Source organism: Cryptococcus neoformans, chromosome 1, assembly GCF_000091045.1.
Source record: "Cryptococcus neoformans var. neoformans JEC21 chromosome 1, complete sequence".
NCBI lineage: Eukaryota > Fungi > Basidiomycota > Tremellomycetes > Tremellales > Cryptococcaceae > Cryptococcus > Cryptococcus deneoformans.
The window spans coordinates 432407-453851 of record NC_006670.1 but is presented as its reverse complement, the minus strand read 5'-3'; the positions used below and the strand labels follow the sequence as shown (position 1 = coordinate 453851).

At 50.3% G+C, this 21445-nt stretch overlaps 7 protein-coding genes and 1 pseudogene across 7 annotated transcripts; 3 read left to right on the top strand and 5 right to left on the bottom strand.

Annotated features, from left to right (window-relative positions):
- Positions 1-181: 181 nt before the first annotated feature.
- Positions 182-2416, bottom strand: CNA01680 (heterotrimeric G protein alpha subunit B, putative). Its single transcript, XM_566528.1, has 9 exons — positions 2324-2416; positions 1941-2253; positions 1672-1776; positions 1488-1620; positions 1148-1429; positions 1003-1095; positions 809-942; positions 427-754; positions 182-376 (listed from the first exon to the last, which is right to left on the bottom strand). The coding sequence occupies exons 3-9, from the start codon at positions 1712-1714 to the stop codon at positions 331-333; spliced, it is 1059 nt and encodes a 352-aa protein (XP_566528.1). The 5' UTR covers positions 1715-1776; positions 1941-2253; positions 2324-2416; the 3' UTR covers positions 182-330.
- Positions 2417-2702: 286 nt separating this feature from the next.
- CNA01670 lies at positions 2703-3792 on the bottom strand (annotated as a pseudogene).
- Positions 3793-4571: 779 nt separating this feature from the next.
- On the top strand, positions 4572-9197 carry CNA01660 (conserved hypothetical protein). The gene is made up of 6 exons (XM_024656184.1): positions 4572-5859; positions 5911-6638; positions 6692-6936; positions 6987-7324; positions 7379-7537; positions 7591-9197. The coding sequence occupies exons 1-6, from the start codon at positions 5005-5007 to the stop codon at positions 9028-9030; spliced, it is 3765 nt and encodes a 1254-aa protein (XP_024511836.1). The 5' UTR covers positions 4572-5004; the 3' UTR covers positions 9031-9197.
- On the bottom strand, positions 9107-11275 carry CNA01650 (expressed protein). Its single transcript, XM_024656183.1, has 8 exons — positions 11219-11275; positions 10764-11150; positions 10441-10713; positions 10152-10388; positions 9985-10101; positions 9598-9931; positions 9522-9533; positions 9107-9437 (listed from the first exon to the last, which is right to left on the bottom strand). The coding sequence occupies exons 1-8, from the start codon at positions 11258-11260 to the stop codon at positions 9253-9255; spliced, it is 1587 nt and encodes a 528-aa protein (XP_024512026.1). The 5' UTR covers positions 11261-11275; the 3' UTR covers positions 9107-9252.
- A 206-nt stretch (positions 11276-11481) lies between these two features.
- Positions 11482-13830, top strand: CNA01640 (glutamate carboxypeptidase protein, putative). Its single transcript, XM_566524.2, has 12 exons — positions 11482-11680; positions 11731-11748; positions 11811-11973; positions 12108-12426; positions 12498-12653; positions 12704-12876; positions 12943-13000; positions 13059-13100; positions 13172-13317; positions 13380-13391; positions 13447-13650; positions 13715-13830. Exons 1-12 carry the CDS (start codon positions 11595-11597, stop codon positions 13766-13768), a joined length of 1431 nt encoding a protein of 476 aa, XP_566524.1. The 5' UTR covers positions 11482-11594; the 3' UTR covers positions 13769-13830.
- Positions 13831-13870: 40 nt separating this feature from the next.
- Positions 13871-15281, bottom strand: CNA01630 (conserved expressed protein). Its single transcript, XM_566508.2, has 3 exons — positions 15193-15281; positions 15024-15157; positions 13871-14980 (listed from the first exon to the last, which is right to left on the bottom strand). The coding sequence occupies exons 1-3, from the start codon at positions 15244-15246 to the stop codon at positions 13891-13893; spliced, it is 1278 nt and encodes a 425-aa protein (XP_566508.2). The 5' UTR covers positions 15247-15281; the 3' UTR covers positions 13871-13890.
- Positions 15282-15610: 329 nt separating this feature from the next.
- On the top strand, positions 15611-19827 carry CNA01620 (conserved expressed protein). The gene is made up of 4 exons (XM_566506.2): positions 15611-18291; positions 18352-18769; positions 18850-19280; positions 19347-19827. Exons 1-4 carry the CDS (start codon positions 15623-15625, stop codon positions 19687-19689), a joined length of 3861 nt encoding a protein of 1286 aa, XP_566506.1. The 5' UTR covers positions 15611-15622; the 3' UTR covers positions 19690-19827.
- Positions 19713-21141, bottom strand: CNA01610 (expressed protein). Its single transcript, XM_566504.2, has 3 exons — positions 20692-21141; positions 20606-20632; positions 19713-20548 (listed from the first exon to the last, which is right to left on the bottom strand). Exons 1-3 carry the CDS (start codon positions 21118-21120, stop codon positions 19859-19861), a joined length of 1146 nt encoding a protein of 381 aa, XP_566504.1. The 5' UTR covers positions 21121-21141; the 3' UTR covers positions 19713-19858.
- Between the last annotated feature and the right edge of the window lie 304 nt (positions 21142-21445).

The window sequence follows — 21445 nt, the reverse complement described above, 5'->3', positions numbered from 1 at the left end:
TAGAATGTGGACAATATAAATTATCCACACGAATATATATGAATTTGAACGGAGTTTGGTGCAGTAATGGACAATGCATACCCTCAACAACTGAGACTCAACAACTCCCAAGCTACTTATCTCCTCGACAGCAAGCTCCGCAATAGCCGTCAAGTATCTTCTTTCAAGAAGGAGGAGTTGATAAAACTGCAGAAGCGAAATGCATACGGAAGTATCTGACATAGGAAGTTTAAATCTACAGAAAGATAATAAAAAAACTATATGTACAAGCAGGAAGGGAAATGGTGCGCCCCTAGTAGGTAAGGGTAAGATGCTTGCAGATTGACGGGATTAGAGGAGACCACAGTCTCGAAGGTTGACCTGGATGATTACGTCGCTGGAAGATCGGTCAGTAGGTGATCGACAGACGAGGATTTAATTACTCACTTGATAGCAGATATGACGAACTTCAGAGCCTTGGTATCCGTGGCATCTGTGTAATGAGCATAGATGCTCTTTGAAGGGTTATTATTCAATCCCACAAACTTCTCAAGCAAGAAGGAGCAAGCCATATCGTAGTCATTACCTCCTCTGAAGTCGGGGAAAGTATTTGATAAAGGTGATACAAGCAGCTTTTCACGAAATATGTCAATCTTGTTAAGGAAGAGGATAATTGAAGTCTTGGTGAACCATCGAGAGTTGGCGACGGATTCAAAGAGTGTCATGGCTTCTTGCATACGATTGACAGTCTCGTCTTCATATAGCTTTTGATCATCTGTGAGGTCGAAAAGTCAATTATGAGTCTAAATACATCGCAGGAGATACCCACATTCGCTGATAGCGATCAAGAAAACGAGCGCGGTGACAGAGTCGAAGATATTCAGCCATTTTCGTCGTTCCGACCGTTGACCACCAACATCGAAGAGTTTATACGTTAGCTCTCCGATCTTGAAGTGGGTCTCGCTGCGCATAGATAAATCAGCTCCTGTCTGCTATGCGTCCTTGTAATTTATTGATACTAACGTGATTCCGATGGTCTTGACTCTGGCTCTTAATATGTCCTGATCTGTAGGCATGTAGTTTGGTTGGGCGATCCTGGCAATAGCATCAAAGTAGCTGTATGACCGTTAGCATTCATCTGAGTTACGGGTAAGACTTTACCACTCACTATGGTGCAGAATCGTTCAGCTGCAATTCATTCCTTCTAAAAAACGCTTGCTGCACGCCGTAGTCTTTCCATAATCCAGCTACCGCGTCCGTCAACTTGGGAGGGAAGACATCTCCTTCTATTTGGGGTGGTGCAGCCATGATAAGTTCCCATCGAGATTGGTTTGAGGTGTCAATGGGGATGTCCATAAACTGCACACCTTCCAAAAGAACTCGCATGGATTGGACAGTGTTAGAGTAGACAATCTCACGATAGCTGTCCCTTTCTTCTGCATCATACGGTCTATGAAAGTGCCCGTCAGATGTGACAGTTTTATGAATCGACTACTGACAGTACTCACTTGTTATATATCAGACGCATCTGCTTGAGCACTGTTGACTTTCCTGATTCACCCGCGCCCAGCAAAAGCATCTTGATCTCATTTCTCAAATTGGCACGGTCTCTCTTCAGCTGCTCGTCGATTTCGGCACTCCCTTCGCTCTTCGTCAGTTACACATTGCGAGGCGCAATGGTCCGCAACTTACTCGCTTTGGCCGCAGCGTCTTCGGTAGATTGAGTGCAGCCCATGGTGAATGAGATAAGGTGGACGATGGGAAAAAGATGGTTGAAGTGACGACGAAAAAGGGGGTCTGCAATGGAAGATGGGACAAGAATCAGCATGAAATATATGTAGATACACAGTGTGCGGCCCCATGCGGCACCGACACTCAGCCGTTGAAGGACGCGGCCAAAGGACCTGTCGAACGTCGAGCGGGGGCCCGTCACTTCCAGAAGTGAAGTACTCGCTACTCACGGGTCACGAGCTCGCGATTCGCCGTCGTAGGCGAAGGGGCAAAGGAGTGAAGATTGAAGACGGTAGAATGCGGGATGCTATTGTAGAGCAAGTCGGTAAGGTTGGGTGTAAAGGTGACGAGAAATCAAATCAAGATGTATGCAGATGGTTTTCTGGATGATTAATTAATGGGGGTGATGGTAGCCGTCAGCCTCCAGCCTTTTATTCCTGTGACAGCAGCAAGCAAATACGCTCGGACCGTGTGGACAAGTATCAGTGCACGGAAGCATTTGTTTCAGCTGTTGGAAGGCAGATCCATAGCCTTTTTATACTACTAGAACACGGCCACCAGGGCGAGTGAGTTTAAGGTAAGGTGACGCGCATAAGAGAGATCGACAACGTACGGAAAGTGCATGCGAGGCACGGGCAAGGGATATTATATGGAGCATAGGGCGGAAGTGAAGCAAGATGGGAGGAAGCCGAAGGGTGGAAAGACAGAATGAAACCGAGAACAAAAGACAAAAGACGATAACACAAACTCAATCTAAGGCACGTCGAAAATCCGGTATTTTGTTCCTGAAATAAAAAAAGCAAACTGCTGCTTTTGTCTCTTTGCGTCCGTCTTACTGCTGCCTCCGTAGTCATGTCCACACTGCACATGCCCTGCTCATCGCTTATTTGTCCAATTATGACCCATGTTACGTTATGTTGTTTGCTGTATATGTGTATTGCGATCGTGGAAGATGACGCTAATCTTCTGGCTTTTACTGCACATTAACCACTAATAACCATCACTACTCCTCTTCTAAACAATCGGTCGTCTAAACGCTGTTGAGAAGATTCTTTCTGTGTCTATGGTGCTATTTTACCTCTATGCAATCTGCCGGCTATTGGATAGCATTAGCTACTAGTATCGTCTGCGGGTTACTATGAAGGAAGGAAGTGTTGCAGTTGAACAATTGACTGTTCTGTTGTTCAGATTCTCCACCATGACTGTCGTCCAGAAGGAGTCCCAGTTAACGGTAGTAGAAGCAACATACTGCACAAGTCGTCCTTCTGTTCATCTTTAACAAACTGCTGGAAATCTTCATTTCTTCTCCAACACTTCATATGGTTAACGCTCATCCTCAGGCACAAATTCTAATTTTAGCAACTAACTAGTGACAACCAGTTATCTTATTATTCGTTTTCTTCGCTTGATCCTGACCCATATCAAATACTGAGTACAAGCTCGCGAGACATGTGGGCAAGAGATTAAAAATGCGATCCTGCGGTATGCCATCAACGAAAAAACGGCAAACCACGATGCGTCGGCTTTTTTGGCTCCTTGCTGAAACTGGAAACTGTTGATGATGATGAGGGATGGAGTTCTCCTGCCCAAAGACTAAACACAACTAATAAATTGGGGGTTGTCTGAGGTATTGAATGCTGAGAGTATCGTCCATCATCGTTAGTTTGTCGCATGTCGCATGGTTACGATGATTAGGGAAGCTCACGATGCGATTTTTTTTCGAAAATCGCCGATTTTTCCAAAAATCGTCGATTTTTGGCGCTTAATTAACCATCGATTTTCCATCGATTTTTGATCGATTTTTGTTAATAATCCTAATTACAAAAAAATCGATTAAAAAAAAATCGACCTTTTGACATCGATTTTCTATCGATTTTTGCCTGATGTCATGACATGGAACTTCTCGCTTTTTCTGGAGATTTGAACCTCTGGTCATCTCTTTGTAGACGGAGATTTACCTAACTCCGAGGTCCAGAAATCGGTTTGAAATTATTAACGTCACCTGGGCCACTCACAGCTAAATCGCCGATTTTTATAAAAATCGATTAGAAAAAAAATCGCACCGTGAGCTTCCCTATTGAGTAGATTGCATCGAGGATCAAGAAAGAAGGATTGTTGTTCCAACCGACGCTGCCGAAATCACCCCTGATTTTTTTTAACAGTACATTTCAAATTACTAATTTATTTACTATAATTTTTTCTCCGGGACCTTATGTATTAAAAATAATTGTACACAGCTGGTACCTTTTACTGTTTAACTGCATCTTTTTAACAGTTGTTTTTCCGTTGTTTTTTCTGCCGTTTTCCCGTCTCGCATACCCTGATCAAACCCGCCGAGATGATGATGCACCGACGACGGATTACATGATAAATGCATATGCGGACTTTCTGATCTTCGCCACTGCCGCTACGCATCCGACGTTCTTGGCAATTTGTCAATCGCCAATGCCAGACATTATCACTGCACATCTTCCTCAAGTCCCGACTTCCACGCATGTGTCTTGGGACCTGGATCTCGGATTATTAGCATTCGGCATCGTTGCAATCTATCCACCATTCACCATCATCTAATAAAGTTAAAATCTCTGGAAATTGAGGATTCGGATGATTGGGTCGAAGCCCGAATCGCTCTTCGGACTCGCCCACGATTGCCAGGTACCGCATGCAGAATCTTCTATCCATCTCTTATTTTTATTCGCTTGACGCCTTCCAGGCCATCTTCCAGAAGCTGGATGACAGGACACGGACGTGTTCTTCTTGGGTCTTGAGGGTTATATATTTCCGGTCCCAAAATCCATTCCGTTCCGACGGAAGCCTGGTAGAGATAATATGATCTTCTGTACAGTGCAAAAATGTGTATGTGCGAATAAAATACGACGACCGACATAATAAATTAATAATTAAACGAAGGTACGTATCTACGTATCCTATTCGTGCCGCATGCTGCGAACAATAAGCACGTCGGATCATAGCGAGAGATCATGCACATCCAAGATCCAACTATCCTAGACACATCAAAGGCTCCTCCTTGGGAACTTCAAACTCAAAGCTACTTTTGGGAACAACTTCAAACCAGTCTTGAAACTTGAGAGCGAAGCAAGGAGCAACGAGGAGGAGGAGAGGGTCGAAAGTCCAGTCAACTCCAGTCACTATTAAATATGATGATGCTGGAAGAAAACGCTGCTATTCGTTATAAAACGGGCATTATTACACTTCTCGTCGATCGTCACGGTCCTCCTACAACACATCCCGTATCTTATCGTTATCTCCCAAATCATCTCCACAACATGGCTCATGCCTACACCAGAGAATAAACCAGCCGGAAAGGATTCAGATCCTTCCTCTTCCTTCCCCATCTCATCTCCGTCTTTCTGGGCAGAAGCTGCCAACATCCCTATACCCCCAGTTGACCACAAGCATCCTCGCTCTTCGCCGGCCGAAGCCGATACAGGAGAGGTTTCTTCTCGTGTACAGGATGACTCGCCATTGCCCAAACGCCCTCGCACTTCCACAAAGTCACCGGATCATGGCTTAACATTTCTCCCTAATCCCCAGGACATTGACCCCGATGATCCACAGGCTTATTTAGCGAACCCCGAGTATGCACCCAATAGATTTGGGGATATAGGAGATTACATGCGCAAAAAGGAGATCAAAGTTCAAGCGCAGAATGCTAGCATTGCGGCCTCAGTAGCTTCTGGAACACTTCCTCAAATATTCGCGGGATTGTCCTTCTATATCAACGGGAATACCCAGCCTTCAATGGAGCAGTTGCGAAAGCTCTTGCTTCAACGTGGTGGGACGGTCTACCCAGTCTTGAGAAACAAAACAATGGTCGACTATATTATTGCACCTGTATTGACCCTGAAGAAGCATGAAGAGTTTAAAAGGCACAAGGTGGTGAAAGAGGGATGGGTGGTTGAAAGTTGTCGGCAGGACAAGCTATTGGACTGGAGGAAATGGAGGCTGCAACCTGATGGTGAAGGGTCAGAAGCGGGCGCAAAAGGTTTAGAAAGTTTCTTTGCCCAAAAAGCCAAAGCCAGACAGGATTTCGTGGAACCAATAGAGGAATCAAGTAACGATCCCATAGATAAAAAATTGGCTGCTCCTGTGGATGAAGATACAGCACGTAACGTACCATCAGAAGTTGTAAGCACGTCCTAGAGCCGCTTCTTATTCATCTACTGATGAAAGGACTAGATCAATGTCACACCCACCAAGCCCATTCCCATGCAGCTTCAGCGCCTCTTAACCCCCCGCAAACAACGTCACGCACCTATTCCTATTTCCCCTGGCCAACCACCACCATCCCCCACTTTTTCAGCACCGGTATCTCCAAAAATCCAAAAACCTGAAGGAGCATGGGAGCATTACTATAAAAAGGAGTCCAATGAACACGCCGCAAAAGCCCTTCAGTCGGATACGTGGCGAGCACAAAATACTGCCGAGCAGGGGAATGCTGGAGGGTTCATTGATGGCTATTATCAAAACAGCAGATTGCATCATCTATCCACCTGGAAGGCTGAATTAAAGGTGCTTGTCAGGGATGCACAAAAGAGATCTGAAGAAGCCTTGGCGAAAGCTGCGGTGAAGGAGCTTGCTGAAGGGGGCGAAGAGCGCGGTCAGGCCGTTCATTCCCTCGCCAAATCCGTTTTGCCGTCGATTCCTCTTCCTGCAGTACCATCTGATTCCGCCAACCGTGTCATCTTTCATGTCGACTTTGATGCCTTTTTTGTCTCATGTGGTCTTGCGACCCGCCCACACCTTAAAGGCAAGCCTACAGTGGTGTGTCACTCATCAGGAAGAGGTGTGGGAAGTACTTCTGAAATTGCAAGCTGTTCATATGAAGCGAGGGAGAAGGGGGTTCGAAATGGAATGAGCTTGGGCAGGGCCAGGGAATTGGTAGGACCCGATCTCAAAACAATGCCGTAAGTGCTCTTTCCCAAAGCCTCTTCATCCACTGACCCTGTCATCTTGTCAGATACGAATTTGAAACATATAAAAGATTTTCACTAGCCTTTTACACCGTTTTGATGGCTTATGCCGACGAACTTCAGGCTGTGAGTGTTGATGAAGCACTTATTGATGTAACAAGCCATGTGGCGGCAAGAGCGGCGTTGCCACAGGAGACAGCTGTTGGGCAGAAAAGAGAAGAAAGGGACCCGGCTGTAGAGTTGGCAGAAAAGATCAGAGATGATGTTAGGGAAGTCACGGACGGATGCGAAGGTAAGCCCGTAAGTTCTCAGCACTAGGAAGTGGCTCAAACCAGAACTTAGTGAGCATCGGTATTGCCCATAATATTCTCCTTGCCAAGCTGGCAACAAGGCATGCGAAGCCTGCTGGTGTCTACCATCTCATTTCAGAAGCCATACCTTCCTTTGTCCATCGCCTTTCAGTTGAAGATTTCCCTTCTGTTGGGTACTCTACCAAATCCAAAGTGGAAGCAGCATTTAAAACAACAAAGGCTGGCGAACTATTGGATATAAGTAAAGGAAGATGGAAGAGTGTTCTAGGTGAGAAAACTGGTGAGATGTTGTGGGGTTACTTGAGGGGAATAGACTCGAGGAAGCTAGAAGGGGATAAAGTCAGGAAGAGCGTTAGTGCTGAAATGAATGTGAGACTTTCACCTTCCCCCTTGGACTTTGCGTAAGGACTGACGGAATGATAGTATGGAATACGATTTCAAACGCAAGTACAAGCTGAGCAATATGTCCACGATCTGGCAGCCGAAGTGTCCAAGCGCATGAAGAATGTCGGAGTCAAGGGCAGGCAGATCACCCTTAAATTATTAAAGCGACATCCAGATGCGCCTGTAGAACCACCGAAAGTGCGTACATCTGGTTTGAGATGTTGTTGCGCCTGCTGACAGGCAATTCCTAGTTTTTGGGGCACGGATGGTGTGAAACGTATAACCGCTCTTCTACTCTTTCTGCTCCTGGCGGCGGACCAACGGATGACCCGAAAGTTTTGGGAACAGAAGGTGTAAAACTTCTGCGGTCCTTGAGCATTGACCCTGTTGAATTAAGAGGAGTGGGTATACAGGTTACAAAACTTGATACTGAAGGAACAGAAAGAGGACAAGTTGATAGACCAACGGGACAAAGGACTCTCAATTTCGCAAAGCAGTCAAAAAATGACACAGAACCTGTAGCTGGTCCCTCTCGGCTTCCAGCACAAGCTCAGAATACAGAAATAGATGGCTTGGATGCCGAATTTTTAGCAGCTTTACCGCCTTCTCTCGCTTCTGAAGTTTGCCGCGACCACGCACTTAACAATTCAAATGCCACGAAAGCAGTTGCTGTGCAGCCTTCCCGAACGCCGCCCCTGGAGATCATCTCCATTCCTTCTTCTACCCCTCCTCTCAAAGCTGAGTCCCCACGCTCGCTTCGACCGCCTTCTCCTCAAGCAGATACTTCTCCCGAAAAACCCATCTCTAAGCTCAGAGGCCCCAATGAGGCTGCCCACATTGCACGCCAGTTACGGCCTAAAACAAAGGTTCAGATGAAAGCAGGCATGGTGGCCGAGGGTCCGTTATTCGGTGCTTGGTCAAAGGCTCGGGAGAAGACCGTCGAAGTCGAACTTGACAAAACTCGACACCAAAAGTCAACGATTGTCGATCTCACTAATACTTCGTCCCCGCAGGGTACGGGATCGGACAACAAAGCGGAACTCGACGAGGATCAAATTGTTCCAGGGTATACTCTAGCCTACCTTCGCTCACTTGGAATTGATCCAGATGTCTTGCTAGCCCTTCCGAAGGCCATGCGCAAGGAAGTTATTGTTCAAGAGGAAGAAAATGCCCGGCGCCGACAAGCGCTCTTTCAACCTGGGGATAGATCCAGATCAAGAGGGACGAGTACCAGTGTCTCACCTGTCAAGTTGGGAGGTGTCGGCGCGTACAGAGGCCGCTCCACATCACGGTCAATCCCGCCGCAGCAGAGACAGAGTGTCAAGATCATCAGGCCGCCCAAACCCGCTCTCATGAACTCGACCGAGCTTCCCGATGTGCTCAGGACTATTGAATTATGGATCGAGTCCAGAGAAGATAGTCCGCCGGCAGATAAGGATGCTATTAAAGTGGCTGCATTTCTCAAAAAATGTTTGAATGATGGCGAGGGCAAGGTTGGGGATGGAGTTGAGAAAGTCGTCGAGGTGCTGCGATGGATGAGAATGATCATAAAAGAAAAGTGGGCACAGGACGAAGGGTTAAACGAGGGTGCGAGCGAGGCTGGAAGGGAATGGTGGAGAATATGGAGACAAATGAGAGATGAGGTAAACCTTATCTGTGTAAAGAAGTTTGGTGCGGGGTTGAGGATCTGATTTTTCTTGTTTGAATTCCTGTTGTATCTTGGAAATTGTATGTTACGTTGATATGCAGATACATGTGAAGAACACGGTAGAACGGAGAAAAATATGGTACGAGATAAGGAGGTTCCGATAGTGAAGTAGACACGAAGAGTCCAACAGATTAAACAACATTAGCGACAGTTATGATGCAAGTACAAATTCCTGTACACCCCGATGATATAGTGATCCTCTGAGTTAATTAGCTCTTGGCATCATACCAAAACACTTCTCGAACAACATCAGTAATTTATTGCGTACGAGCAGATCTTCCTCAGAGACAAGAGTTATGGCGTCGGTGGGATATGAGCGAGCAGGGGAGCCTTGTGAGGAACGAAAGTAGGCCTGGCGAGTTATTGCTTTACTTAATGCGGAGATGGCTCCTGTTAGCCCCATCACGAACAGCGGTCAAGTGGTCAGCGAATGCCATAATGGACCTGATGAAAAGTCCAAAAAGTCCTTCTTACCAGAGGCGACGTCTTTGTGAAACCAGCCACATTGGTTAACACAAGAGCTCTACGACCATACTCAAATTCCACTTACAGAACATGTCCCAGTAAGAGGGACTTTGCTCCCCATTCATTTTGCTCATTGTTGACATCAAGGCGTAGTATGGCCCATGGCGAGACTTGATATACTTTGAAGTACTTTGTTTGGATCCAGAATTCGAGTCTATAGCAGCTTGACAAAGAGCGAGTAGCGAATGGAGTTCCTGAGCCGAATGTGGACGCAGTTCTTCTATGAGCTCCGAATGCGATACGGGAGTGATGGTAACAGGCCGTCTCCTTCCCGAAGTGAGCGCTCCTCCGGACAAGAAAGTATTCTGACAGGTCTTGAGTATAGTTTGTGCGGCTTGCGGTGTCGCGGCTTCGATATACTGTTTTCGAAGCGAGTATTCAGCACAGCAGCAGACTTTAAAAGGGGGCGTACCAGGTAGTCCTTAGTACGCCCGTCGAATCTGTCAAGGAGAATATGGATTGGTTGAAGGGTACGGTGAGATAACGAATTTCTCGGAAGGAAGGCCTCAACAATGGCCGGAGTGATGTCCTGATATCTTTAGCTATTGGCTTTCATTACATCTTTGATGTTTAACTTGCCCATGCCACGTTATCGATTCTCATTACCACGGGTCCGACTCCAAGTCCATGCTCGAATGGTGAGGGCAGCGTGGTCGTGGGACTCTTTTCCGAACAGTGTTGGAGCTTCACGATGTCTTCCAAAGTGACAGCCTCAAAGGTACCGATTAAGCAGAAACATACAGGACATTTGGCTTGACTTTGGGTTACTGTAACGGCACCGAGGGTAGATGAGAAGCAAGAGGCACACGTGACATCCTTCACCATTATAATCAGCAATGGGAAACAGCAAAGCACAAAAGAGGTTTACTTGACAAGGCATAATCTTTTTTGCGTTAGTGATTGTCGTGCCTCTACCGCAAGCTTCACAAGCCACAGTATCTCCATGTTGGTTCAACTCTCCCGGCTGAGGGGCATGAAAACTAGAGCTTGAGGCCGATGTAACAGAGCAAGATTCGCTACAGCGACGATTAAAGTCACGAGGTACCACCGTATGGCTCGAAGTTGTACGGCAAGATAATAAGCGATTCGGTCTCAAAGCCGGATGTTCAGATTTGATGGAGGTCTGTTTGAGAAGTAAGGCCTATGAAACATATGTTTAACAAGGCTTATCAAAGTGTATTTCCACCTTACGATATCCCGGATATCCAAGCGCTGACTTTGACCATCCCGAATATCTCTATCAGGGGTAATAATCATGGAAGTCTCTGTCTCCGAGTCGCCCTCTGACAACTCGGAGACACTACTGTCCCAGCCCGACATTTGGCATGCTTCCATTTCTATGGCTGGAGATGAATATTCTACCCGGTCAATCTCGTCACATTCAGTCGGAGAGGGTGAACGGCCTTTAGAAGTGTCAAATGAGTGTTGATGATTGAGACGGTTAGGCGAATGCGACGGAGTGGAAGGCGAAGAACTGCAGCTGGATCCTTCTGAGCTTGATACTTCAAAGTACTGTCCAATGTTCGGGCCGAGGATGACGAATTTGGATGAACCTGATTGGCGCGGTGGGCTGCCGTCCTATTATACCCAGTCGCATACGACGAGGATGTATGTTAGTCGAAAGGCTGGGTTGGCAGAGCACCTACATCTGGCCGTGGGGCATTAATGAGTGAGAAAGGGTTGGCCATTGGAGTCGGTTGACGGGAGGTCGCAACGATTTGGAAGGAAGGAAGAGAAAGAAGGAAGGGAGATGGGATTCGTCAGTGAGGAAGACAGTCGCCAGGAGTCCAGTCACCCAAGTCGGGGATGGCCGACGGGGCGGTGGAGGCCACGCGGTGTGCAGATGACTTCCCTGAGAGTAACCGAAACCCGCGTGGGGCGTCGCTCCGTTGATTATTATGGGATGCGCGAGGTGACCGTATGGGTGATCGTCTATTCCATCCTTGATTCTCCGCCGCTTATCCTTTTTTTACTTTATATTTTCCGCTTTCCACTCTCCCAGGAAATCCCACAAGCACAGCAATGGCCGATCCCAAGTTCCTCCAGTACGTCGACGACCACAAGGACGACTACATCAACAGGCTCTCAAAGGCCGTCTCCATTCCCTCGTACGTCCCGGTCAAGTGTCAAGTCTCTAGTGCTCACATCAGGTGAACAGTGTCTCCGGAAACCTCAGGTGAGGACTGACACACACACGTATTTGTACTCGCGACGCACATTGCTAACAGCTGTGGGCAGCTACGTCAAGGATGTCGAGGCTATGGGCGAGTTCCTCCTCGAGCAGCTCACTTCTCTTGGTGTCAAGGCAGAGAAGCGGGCTATTGGCACTCACACCCTTGAGGGCAAGGAAGTTGATCTCCCTCCTGTCATCATCGGCCAGATTGGCCAAGACCCCAAGAAGGTGTGTGGCAAGGTCACCCTCATATGTCTTGATGTCCCTCCCCTCTTTGCCCCGGGCATAGATAGTGCACAGCGGGTGTATAAACCCTTCCTTTGTACGACTTTGTCGCTGACTATCAACTGACGTGACACTAGAAAACCCTCCTCGTCTATGGCCACTACGATGTCCAACCCGCTCTACTCGAAGACGGCTGGCTCTACCCTCCCTTTGAGCTCACCCCCGATCCCAACGGCAGTGGCCGACTTTACGGCCGTGGCTCAACCGATGACAAGGGTCCAGTCATGGGCTGGCTGAACGTCCTCGAGGCGCACAAGAAGCTTGGTATCGAGCTTCCTGTCAACCTCAAAGTCTGTTTTGAGGGTATGGAGGAGAATGGTTCTGTCAACCTGGACAAGTTTATTGAATCTGAAAAGAACAAGTTTTTCGCCGGTGTTGACTGCATGTGTATTTCTGGTACGTATATATATATGTTTTTACTTTTTATCCGTTGTTGCGCGCGCGCGCGCTAAGATTGTCGAATATAGACAATTACTGGCTTGACACCAAGACCCCCTGTCTCACTTATGGTCTCAGAGGTATCAACTATTACGAGATCAAGATTTCTGGGCCTGACAGGGATCTTCACTCTGGTGTCTTTGGCGGTACCGTCCACGAACCGATGACGGATCTTATCGCTCTCAGTAAGCAATTTGGGACACACAGAGAGAGAGCTGACGAGTGTTATATATAGTGTCCAAGCTTGTCACTCCCGACGGCCAGATCCTCGTTACCGGTATCAAGGACCTCATCGCGCCTGTCACCGACGATGAGCGAGCCAAGTTTGAGGCTATCCACTTCCAGATGGAAGATATTCATGCCGCTGTTGGTGGTGAGGTCACCATCTCCGACGACACCGTTACGACTGTGGGTTTCTTGGACTCTTTTGAAACGCGGTTTTTTTTTGGTTCATTGTTTGCTCACGGGTTGTAGCTCATGGGAAGGATGAGGAACCCTTCATTGTCTTTGCACGGTATTGAAGGTGCCTTTTGTAAGTAACTCGCGCGGTTTAGCTGGTGACCTTTTTTTTTTTTGCTAAATGGTCATAGCCGCCCCCGGTTCCAAGACTGTGATTCCCTGCTGTGTCAAGGGTGCGTTCTTACCCTTTTTCCTCCGCTTGTTGCCATTACACTTGTATCATATTGACGTGGGGGGTGTCTAGGCAAATTCTCCATCCGTCTTGTACCCAATCTCACTGTTGCCGGTGTGACTGACCTCGTCGTCAAGTACGTTGAGGAAGAGTTCAAAAAACTTGGTTCCAAGAACAAGATGGAGGTGTATCTCACTCACGGTGGTGAGCCTTGGATTGTGAGTTGTGCCCCCGGCGAGTGTTGATGAATGTGAAGAGGCTGACAATCGTTTTCTTTCAGGCTGACCCCAATGTGAGCACGGTTGGAAACAATGCAAGTGGATGATAAAGACTGACCCAAAAAAAAGCACTACTCTTATCGAGCGGCGCACAAGGCTACCGAGTCTGTTTACGGCCAAGTGCCCGACTATACCCGTGAAGGCGGTTCTATCCCTGTCACCCTCGACTTTGCCAACATTCTCAACCTCAACGTCCTGTTGTTACCTGTCGGAAGGGGTGATGACGGAGCTCATTCCACCAACGAGAAGATTGACACTGACAACTACATCCGAGTGAGTATTTGTCGGTTGTGCATCTAAAGGCGGTGGCTTGCTTACCATGCGAATATGTTTACAGGGCACCAAGCTTCTTGGAACTTATATGTACGAGCTCGCTGCGGCCCAGGCCTGAGCGCGAGCAAAAACGGTGGTTGTATATTCTTAAATACCGGGAAATTGAAATGCAGTTTCATCATTATTGATACGTATCGGGGGGTAACGAGTATAGCATTTGTATACAACACAATTTGATATCTAAAAGCCCGCAAGGTCTAAAGCGCTTATATATTGAGAAGTGGCTCGTATATCCTCCTCCTCTTCCTCTTCTTCCTCTTCTTCCTCGTCGTAATCATCTTCATCCTCTTCGCCTTCTGATTCTCGTAGATGGTCCTGATCGTCTACGTCGTCGGCCGAAGCGGTGACACCGCTGGTAGATGATTCCGCCATTTCCGACGACGATAACGTCGGTTCACGATTCATGTTAAAGGCGTTCATCGACGTGGTTATAGTTTGATTTGCAGCTTTTCCTTCTGTTAAATCACCACGCTCTCGCTCACCCTCTCGCTCCTCATCCTTCGGGGTTTCCACGGCCGCCTGTTTTGCCGATTTCGCCTGTTCCTCTGCCTGGGGCGGTGTCACACCCGCACTTGACAGGACGCCGGCGATCCCATTGAGACTTGCATTGACAATGTTCGCTGCCACGCCCAGGACACCTTGTTCGGGTGATCCCGCGCGGTCTGACACGGTATCGGTGCGTCCGACGCCAGCTCCAGCGTTGGGACCTGGTGAGACGGACGTCTGAGCGTCGTCTTTTGTGGCGGGCGGCGGTGGTGGAGGGGGGCTTTGAGTGTGGGTGGGCGAGGAGGTTGTTGATTTTTCGCGGTGGTGACGAAGGGACGGCATACGTGAGATGTCAGAATGAGCGGGCGACGGGAGAATGGGCACAATGGGTCCCGGGCTGTTGAGCGGAAGAGCTGTGAGCGTTTGCTGCTGCTGCTGCTGTCCTGGCGGTTGAGACTGAAGCTGGGTCTGGGCGTGGGGAGGCAAGGGCGGGAAGACGAGCCGCATCGTTGGGTGCTTCCGGGCTACAAGGGGGTGAGGGAAGGGGAGCGGGTTGAAGGAGACGGGTGTGGCAGCCGGGGTGGAGGAGGACCGGTCGCGCGGTTTGGGGCGGGGCTGGGCGGAGGGGGGACAGGGCCAGAGCCATGCGGGGTAGGGCGGCGGCGGCAGCGTGAATTGGTCAGCGGTGGACGGCGCGCCCGCGGACGCCGACGAGGACGAGGGCGGCGCGCAAAAGGAGCTTATGAATGCCACGAGAGGCAGATCTTCGTAGTTTGGCGCAAAGCTGCAGCGCCGTCAGTACTGGCGCAGTCACTGGCAACACGCACCGGCTGATCTCGTCGACGATAGAGTCCATATGCCAGCCCTGCAGCTTCCTGAGGCACGCGACCACGAGCGTTGTATGCGACACGCCGTCGACGTCGGCGATGCACAGCGGGTACAGCGCCGGGTCCAGGATGGTCTAGCGGTCAGCGATGCACGGGCGGCGGGACGCACCTTGAGGGCGAGGGCGACCTCTGTCCTGCCCATGCCGAGCTTCTCCTCGTCCATCTCGTCTGCGCGCACCCACTCGACGCGCACGCCGTGCTGGCGGGCCCATGCGCGGAGGTGGTGGTCCGCGGGCAGGGGCGCGGGGCGGAGGAGGAGGAGGGTGGCGAGGGGGAGGCGGGGGAGGAAGGGGAGGTTCGCGGGCGCGGGGATCGCGGCCCGGTAGAGGGTGTCGCGGTGGGGGGGGAGCGCGGCGGCGATCGCGAGGTGTTTCGGGGGCGTCACCATCCTTAGTGGCAACCGTCCATCAAAACGTCCGTGACGCCGGTTATGGCCTGGCCTTTCCATTACGTACGCAGTGGTAAATAGTGGATAAATAATCACCCAGTAGATACATTGCCGCCATAAGTAATCTTGAATAAATAACACACCCCCCGCCATGCCCAAGCCCACGTTCATACAGACCGTCCTCCGCAAGCCGGCACGCTCGTACGCAGACCCAAACGCCCCCCCGCCCTGGTCAGACAGCTACCGCGACGCCGACCGCTATCCCGCCTCCGCCGCATCCCGCTATGCGCCAGTGGACGACTACCGCCCTGCCTACGCCCACAGCCACATCTGCCACCAGGATGCCGGCCCCAGCAGACGGGTCTCTCGCGCTCCAAGCTCGGTCGTGTCCGCCTCCGCTGCAAGCGATACCTCGTTCAGGACCACCAGGTTCCCAAAACCGTCGGGGAAAGCCACCCACCATGTCGTCCTGCGCAACGGAGAGATCGTCCATGCCCCCGTAGGAGAGTCCGTCTCGGAAATAGGCACCGCCTCTGCTGCACCATCTGTGCGCTCTTCAAGAAGAAAGGAGAAGCCGCCGCCTCCCGTGCAAGCCCAACCGGGTAATGTGCCAGCAAAGACGACAAAGAAGCGCAAGCCCAAGCCGGTCATCGACCGTTCAGACTCTTCATTGTGCTCGACGCCCCCGGCACTGCACTCGAGGCTGAGCGAGACGTCGTCGGCTTCTTCTTCCCCTTTGGTCCCCATCTCGCCCGTCGCCCCCACTTTGCCGCGGGTGACCCAGTCAGCTGCAGAGAAACAGCTAAAGGCTGCGAAACAGCCTACAAGGCCGCCCATATCAGTGCCCGCAAACGCGCCTACCGCCCTGCTTACCCCACCTGCCTCGAGACAATCAACGCCTAGCTCATCTTCCCAGTCAGTAACACCACCCACACCAATCCCGCCTAAAATTGAACTCGTGCAACAAGTGTCGAATTCAGATTCAGATTCAGAAGTGTTCTACACCCCTCGCTCTTCATTCTCATTTTCGTTCGACGCGGCTGCCCCAGTCGCCATCGACGCACCTCTTCCCGAGCCTATAGAAACGCCTAGAGCTGTCGACATGGCCGAACCTATGCTGGACCCGGTCGTCACCCCGAAACCGAGACCAAAGACAGAAATCCTGTTGGGCGCTCCCGTGTTCAACCTCTTGCCTCCTACACCAGCGCCTATACCCGATCCCATCTCCACCCCTTTCCACTCTCAGCCCACTTCGCCTATTGATCGGTCCGCCCTCCATCCCGACCACCTACCGCATACCACCTCTCGTCCCACTCTTGCACCTAGAGTAATCAACCCCCCTCGCAACACGGCGGAACAGCCGCCGCCTCTTCCTTCAAAGGACGACGAGGATATGGAGAGTGCATCAGGCCAAGCAGGCTCAGATGACGAAGAAGAGTCGGCGCGTCAACCCCATCGTCGTGCTGGCGGCTCACGCACTCCCAAATCGTCTTCCCGGCCTTGTAGCAGAGCACAGTCCATTCGCTCCTCGTCGCGGCGTTCGCACAACGCATTCGAAGGTATCAGCCGATCAACTTCCGAAGCGTCCTTTGGATCCGGCGGCGGAGGAGGAGGAGGACGAGATGGAGCAAGTGGTGCCAGCAGGGCAAGTAGTATCGTCGCCGGGTTTGGCAAAGGTGGATGGGCGGCGGCGGCGGCGAGTACTGGTAGCAGATCCGGCGCGACAACGCCTGTCATGTACCTGCCTCCCAATGGAACTACAGGATGGGAGGGATTCCCACCTACCCCTGCCGGCGCTAGTAATTCTCCACCAAGAAGACAGTCCAAGTTCACCCCTTTACCCGCTGCATCTTTACCTTCCTTTGACAAGCTGATCAACTCTCCCAGCCTCGCAGGCGGTTCGATCCATTCTCCTTCCAACGCGTCAGCCAACGGGGGCAACGTCCCGCAAGCTCTTTACGATCCGAGTGTATCAGCATCAGTATCAGCATCAGCATCAGTACCGGTATCGTACTCGTCGCCTAGCGAATATTCTCAGGGCTCGGCGTCGGACAACTTGCCGTTGCCGAGTCGGTCGTATGCGCCCAAGCTCTATTCCAGCGAGACGCGCCAGAGTAGTAGTAGTAGTCGTTTATCAGAAGCGGATGCTGATGGTCAAGAGGACAATCGTCAGGGTTTGAACACTACGCGATCCGAGCTCCAGCGTCCAGAGGCTCCCGTCTATCCGCCAAGGACTCCATCGCCTTTACCCCCATCATCGTCATCACCTGGCCGTCTCTCTCAATCCTCTCGTCCTACATCTCCCTCATTATTAACATCAGAATCCACTTGGCGTCCCCCCCAATCCCAATCCCAATCCCAATCACCTATCCCTACACGTCCAACCACTCCGCGGGCCGGGTTCGAACCGCCTTCCTTCCTGGACCCCGACATCCTCACCATCCTTCCAGAGATGACCCCCCAAGACTCTGAACGTCTCTATCGCTCTTCGCCCCCTCCCGAGAGGAGCCGCTCAAGGTTATCCATGTACCACGATAATGGAGGAGGACATTTGTCGCATTCGAGAAAGTCTAGCATCTTTAGAGGCTCGAGGAGCGAAGTCGGCCACGGCCCAACAGCTGGACACGTACATGGTGGCAGTGAGGCAGGCGAAGAAGATGATGGATTGGCTGAATTGCCTTTACCGTCCATGATCAAGAGGTCGAAGAGCGCTGCTGGGTATAGGTTTACAGGCGGGTCAAAGTGGGAAGGGAGTTCGTATGGTGATGGGATGTTGATGGAATCGCATGGAAGGGATCAAGAAAGTGCTCCTGGGTACACGTGAGTCTTGCCCTTTTTGTTTTTTTCATGTGTTGAGATCGAGGCTGATAAACATCGTAGCAACTTGATTTTACCTCTGGGCGCTTACAAACAGTCAAACCCGGCCAAATCAGCGCCCGACCTAGACGCACGTATCCTTGGTCTTCCACACGCCACCATGGCATCCATCACACTCCATTCCACATTTGACCACCACAACGCTACCCCCGCACACCTCCGTGACCAGCTCCCGCCCCTTGTAGAGTTTAGCTCTCACTCAAAACCCCCAGGAAAGACGGGAAAGAACCAAGTGCTCGTACAGGTTTATGCTGTTGCGGTGGATCAAGTGGATGTACGTGCCGTGGACGAAAAGGGAAGAGGGGATGTGGGCAAGTATGTGCCAGGAAGGAGTTTTGTGGGGAGGGCGTTGGTGGTTGGAACAGATGAAAAGGAAGTGGTCAGAGGTGACGTCGTGATGGGTTTATTGGACATTCGCAAGGTAAAAAAAAGCGGTTTCAATACCTGTTGAAGATGTTTGTGAAATTATGTATTGCTGACAAACTTTTTTTACTCTTTTAGAGCGGCGCATTGGCAGAGTACATTCTTGTCGACCGTCGACGTGTCTCTCGAGCACCATTCCCTACCCTTCTCACACTCGAACAACTCTCGATTCTCCCTCTCCAAGGCATCGCTGCAGCGCGATGCGTTCGTGGCTCTCTCAATCGCCAGTTCCGCGCCATTATCATCAACGCCCATACTGGTATCGCCGCACTCGTCTGTCAGGTCATGTCCCGCGCAGGTGTATACGTGACGGCTATCGTCCCCGGTGGGGACGACTCGCATGAGGCTCACCAAAAGTGTATTGAGAATGGGGCCAAGGGAGTGCTCATGGGTTCTCCGGCGGCAGTGATGATCAATCTGGAGGAAAATGGGTATGACTTTGTGTTTGACACCCAGGGTGGGCAAAGGGTGTATGACACTGCAAAAAGAGCATTGAAGAGTGGCGGAAAGTGAGTATGATTTCGGTTTTGTTTCATTACCATGTCATGGGGGGTTTCTAAATGTGCATTCTGTAGATTGGTATCGACCAAGCGCCCCGAAACAACTCTGAACCGCGTCCCGCCCCACTTGGCTTCCCGCCCGTCGGGCATCAAGACACTGAGAACAGTGTTTGGTTCAAAACGCAAAGACTCAAAGTTTATCGCCTTTGAATACGTCTCTCCCATCGGGTCTGGTGAGCCAGAGATTGACGCATCCGGGATGGATTGCCGTGATGTGATGGAGGAACCGTGTATGGCAACCTTTAGGCCAGTGCTGGAAGGTGAGAACGCAGTGGTGCCCTTTGAAAGGGGAGCAGATGTCTTTAAACGCCAAGGATGGGATGAGTGTGGCGTGAGGGTCGTGAGAATTATCAACTAGTGTTCTGCTTTTTAGGTCCACAGCGTGACTCTTTCATTATACAAGTATAAAACTGTTTCTATATTCATTCCGTAGAACACGCCTATACGCAAGGACGATATATTATACATGTTGGTTTTTTTTTTCCATCAACAGTCCAAGATACTTGTACAAAATCGATACAATGTCATCAATCATTAAACGTCCCATACCCTTCATCCATCTCTCTTGTACACCAATCTCGTCCGATACTACTGCCCGCTTGCCCGAGCTCTGCTTCCCCATCAACTTCTCTCCCTGTAGAACTACCCCAGCTTCGCCCTAAAAACCTTGCACTTCTTGTGCGCCGGACTAGAGGCCCTATGACTGGAGATCTATCAAGGGCTCCAAGGCGAGAGGATATACTGAGACTGGCCGGGAACGTCGGCACAGATAGAGCTGCAGGGGATAAAGGAGGTGGGAGGTCGATGATAGAGGAGGAAGAGACTGACGAGGCATCATCACCTTCTGGGAAACCGTCATGTCCGTCCGAAGTATAGTCATCATATTCGTAAACAGGTTCGCCGCTTCCGCCTTCATCCTCATCCGTATCCTCTCCATCCTCCATGAACTGGTCATTCACACGGAATACATCCCTTTCTCCTTGCACGCCTCTCTCGCTCCGCGACCAGTCACTCCTCACAGTAGTTCGACTAACGTTACTGATATTCCTACCGTGCATTCGTCTTTGAGCTCTTAATGACCCTGGTGTAAGGATGGCACTTTCGGTATGGAAGGCGAACGGCATGTCTGTCTGAGTATAGGACCGTGGAAGACGAAGGGCGAGGGGATTGATGCGAAGAGGAGGCGGGGACAAACGGAGAAGGAGCAGAAAAACGAGCTGTAAACAAGGTCAGTCTAATCAATAGTCAACGATGATACTGCCGTATTCACGCACATATTCAACGATGCCCAGACCTCCAAACTACGTTGTCGTCAGCTCCATCGTCGCATTGTATACTTGGTATACAGAGGCAGACTCACCGCCATAAGAAACCAAATGAGATTGGTCTCTAATCCCTCATTTCCATCGTTTTCCAAATTCCGACTTAACACCCTTCTGCATGCCTCCCATATTGCCATGAAGATACTGACAGCCTTGACCACACCTACCCAGCCTCCCCTTGCGCGCCAGCGTTGAGTGCACCCGACTGCAAAGAGTACAAGGGCCCGGGCGATACCGATTGTCAACACATCACCTGGAAGGCCCTGAGAAGTAGAGATATGGTGATGAAGGGTATACAGCGCATCCAATGAGGCCAGCGGCACGAGCGGATAGGCGTATCGCAGGCTGAGCCTGTGACCGTTAGTCGGTGGTGGGACGAAGGAAGATTCTGGTTGGGATGAAGGGTTTATGAGTAATGGACTGTATGTTGATGCTGACCCTATAGAAGAAGAATAACCGCGGGGCATTATAGACTATCCCAAGTCATTATCAACGTAGATAAAATGATGACTAGAAGAAAGGAGATGACAATTGATCTTCACTCGCGGCAACATCTCCACAAGTCCCCCGCGATTGCTTGTTGGCCTCCCCAAGCCATGCCTGACCATGGATAACAAATTTAGTATTCTTCATGTGATTCTCTTTCATTAGAGGAAAATTCCCGTTATATGGTATGCAAGATGATCTTGCTAATGTAGAAAGGTCTGCTTTTTTCAGCGGCTGATTGACGAGATGCTCAATACCCGTTGGTACAAACTTATTTATTACTGTAGTAGGATGCATCTGCGCGCA

Excerpts from the sequence above, each read along its gene's own strand:
- CNA01680 (XM_566528.1), bottom strand. The coding sequence starts at position 1,714 with ATGGGCTGCACTCAATCTACCGAAGACGCTGCGGCCAAAGCGA. Across the intron at positions 1,430-1,487 it reads ATGCGTCTGATATATAACAA|ACCGTATGATGCAGAAGAAA; the intron begins GTGAGTACTGTC and ends GCACTTTCATAG. Across the intron at positions 377-426 it reads TTCGTCATATCTGCTATCAA|CGACGTAATCATCCAGGTCA; the intron begins GTGAGTAATTAA and ends CCGATCTTCCAG.
- CNA01660 (XM_024656184.1), top strand. The coding sequence starts at position 5,005 with ATGCCTACACCAGAGAATAAACCAGCCGGAAAGGATTCAGATCCTTCC. Across the intron at positions 6,937-6,986 it reads AGTCACGGACGGATGCGAAG|TGAGCATCGGTATTGCCCAT; the intron begins GTAAGCCCGTAA and ends ACCAGAACTTAG. Across the intron at positions 7,538-7,590 it reads CGCCTGTAGAACCACCGAAA|TTTTTGGGGCACGGATGGTG; the intron begins GTGCGTACATCT and ends GGCAATTCCTAG.
- CNA01650 (XM_024656183.1), bottom strand. The coding sequence starts at position 11,260 with ATGGCCAACCCTTTCTCACTCATTAATGCCCCACGGCCAGAT. Across the intron at positions 11,151-11,218 it reads TTAATGCCCCACGGCCAGAT|GACGGCAGCCCACCGCGCCA; the intron begins GTAGGTGCTCTG and ends TGGGTATAATAG. Across the intron at positions 10,102-10,151 it reads GAATCGATAACGTGGCATGG|GACATCACTCCGGCCATTGT; the intron begins GCAAGTTAAACA and ends TAAAGATATCAG.
- CNA01640 (XM_566524.2), top strand. The coding sequence starts at position 11,595 with ATGGCCGATCCCAAGTTCCTCCAGTACGTCGACGACCACAAGGACGAC. Across the intron at positions 11,974-12,107 it reads TTGGCCAAGACCCCAAGAAG|AAAACCCTCCTCGTCTATGG; the intron begins GTGTGTGGCAAG and ends ACGTGACACTAG. Across the intron at positions 13,101-13,171 it reads GATTCCCTGCTGTGTCAAGG|GCAAATTCTCCATCCGTCTT; the intron begins GTGCGTTCTTAC and ends GGGGGTGTCTAG.
- CNA01630 (XM_566508.2), bottom strand. The coding sequence starts at position 15,246 with ATGGACGAGGAGAAGCTCGGCATGGGCAGGACAGAGGTCGCCCTCGCC. Across the intron at positions 15,158-15,192 it reads AGGTCGCCCTCGCCCTCAAG|ACCATCCTGGACCCGGCGCT; the intron begins GTGCGTCCCGCC and ends GCTGACCGCTAG. Across the intron at positions 14,981-15,023 it reads ATCGTCGACGAGATCAGCCG|CTTTGCGCCAAACTACGAAG; the intron begins GTGCGTGTTGCC and ends ACGGCGCTGCAG.
- CNA01620 (XM_566506.2), top strand. The coding sequence starts at position 15,623 with ATGCCCAAGCCCACGTTCATACAGACCGTCCTCCGCAAGCCGGCACGC. Across the intron at positions 18,292-18,351 it reads GAAAGTGCTCCTGGGTACAC|CAACTTGATTTTACCTCTGG; the intron begins GTGAGTCTTGCC and ends TAAACATCGTAG. Across the intron at positions 19,281-19,346 it reads GCATTGAAGAGTGGCGGAAA|ATTGGTATCGACCAAGCGCC; the intron begins GTGAGTATGATT and ends TGCATTCTGTAG.
- CNA01610 (XM_566504.2), bottom strand. The coding sequence starts at position 21,120 with ATGCCCCGCGGTTATTCTTCTTCTATAGGGTCAGCATCAACATACAGT. Across the intron at positions 20,633-20,691 it reads TCATTTGGTTTCTTATGGCG|TTTGGAGGTCTGGGCATCGT; the intron begins GTGAGTCTGCCT and ends ACGACAACGTAG. Across the intron at positions 20,549-20,605 it reads GTCTGGGCATCGTTGAATAT|CTCGTTTTTCTGCTCCTTCT; the intron begins GTGCGTGAATAC and ends CCTTGTTTACAG.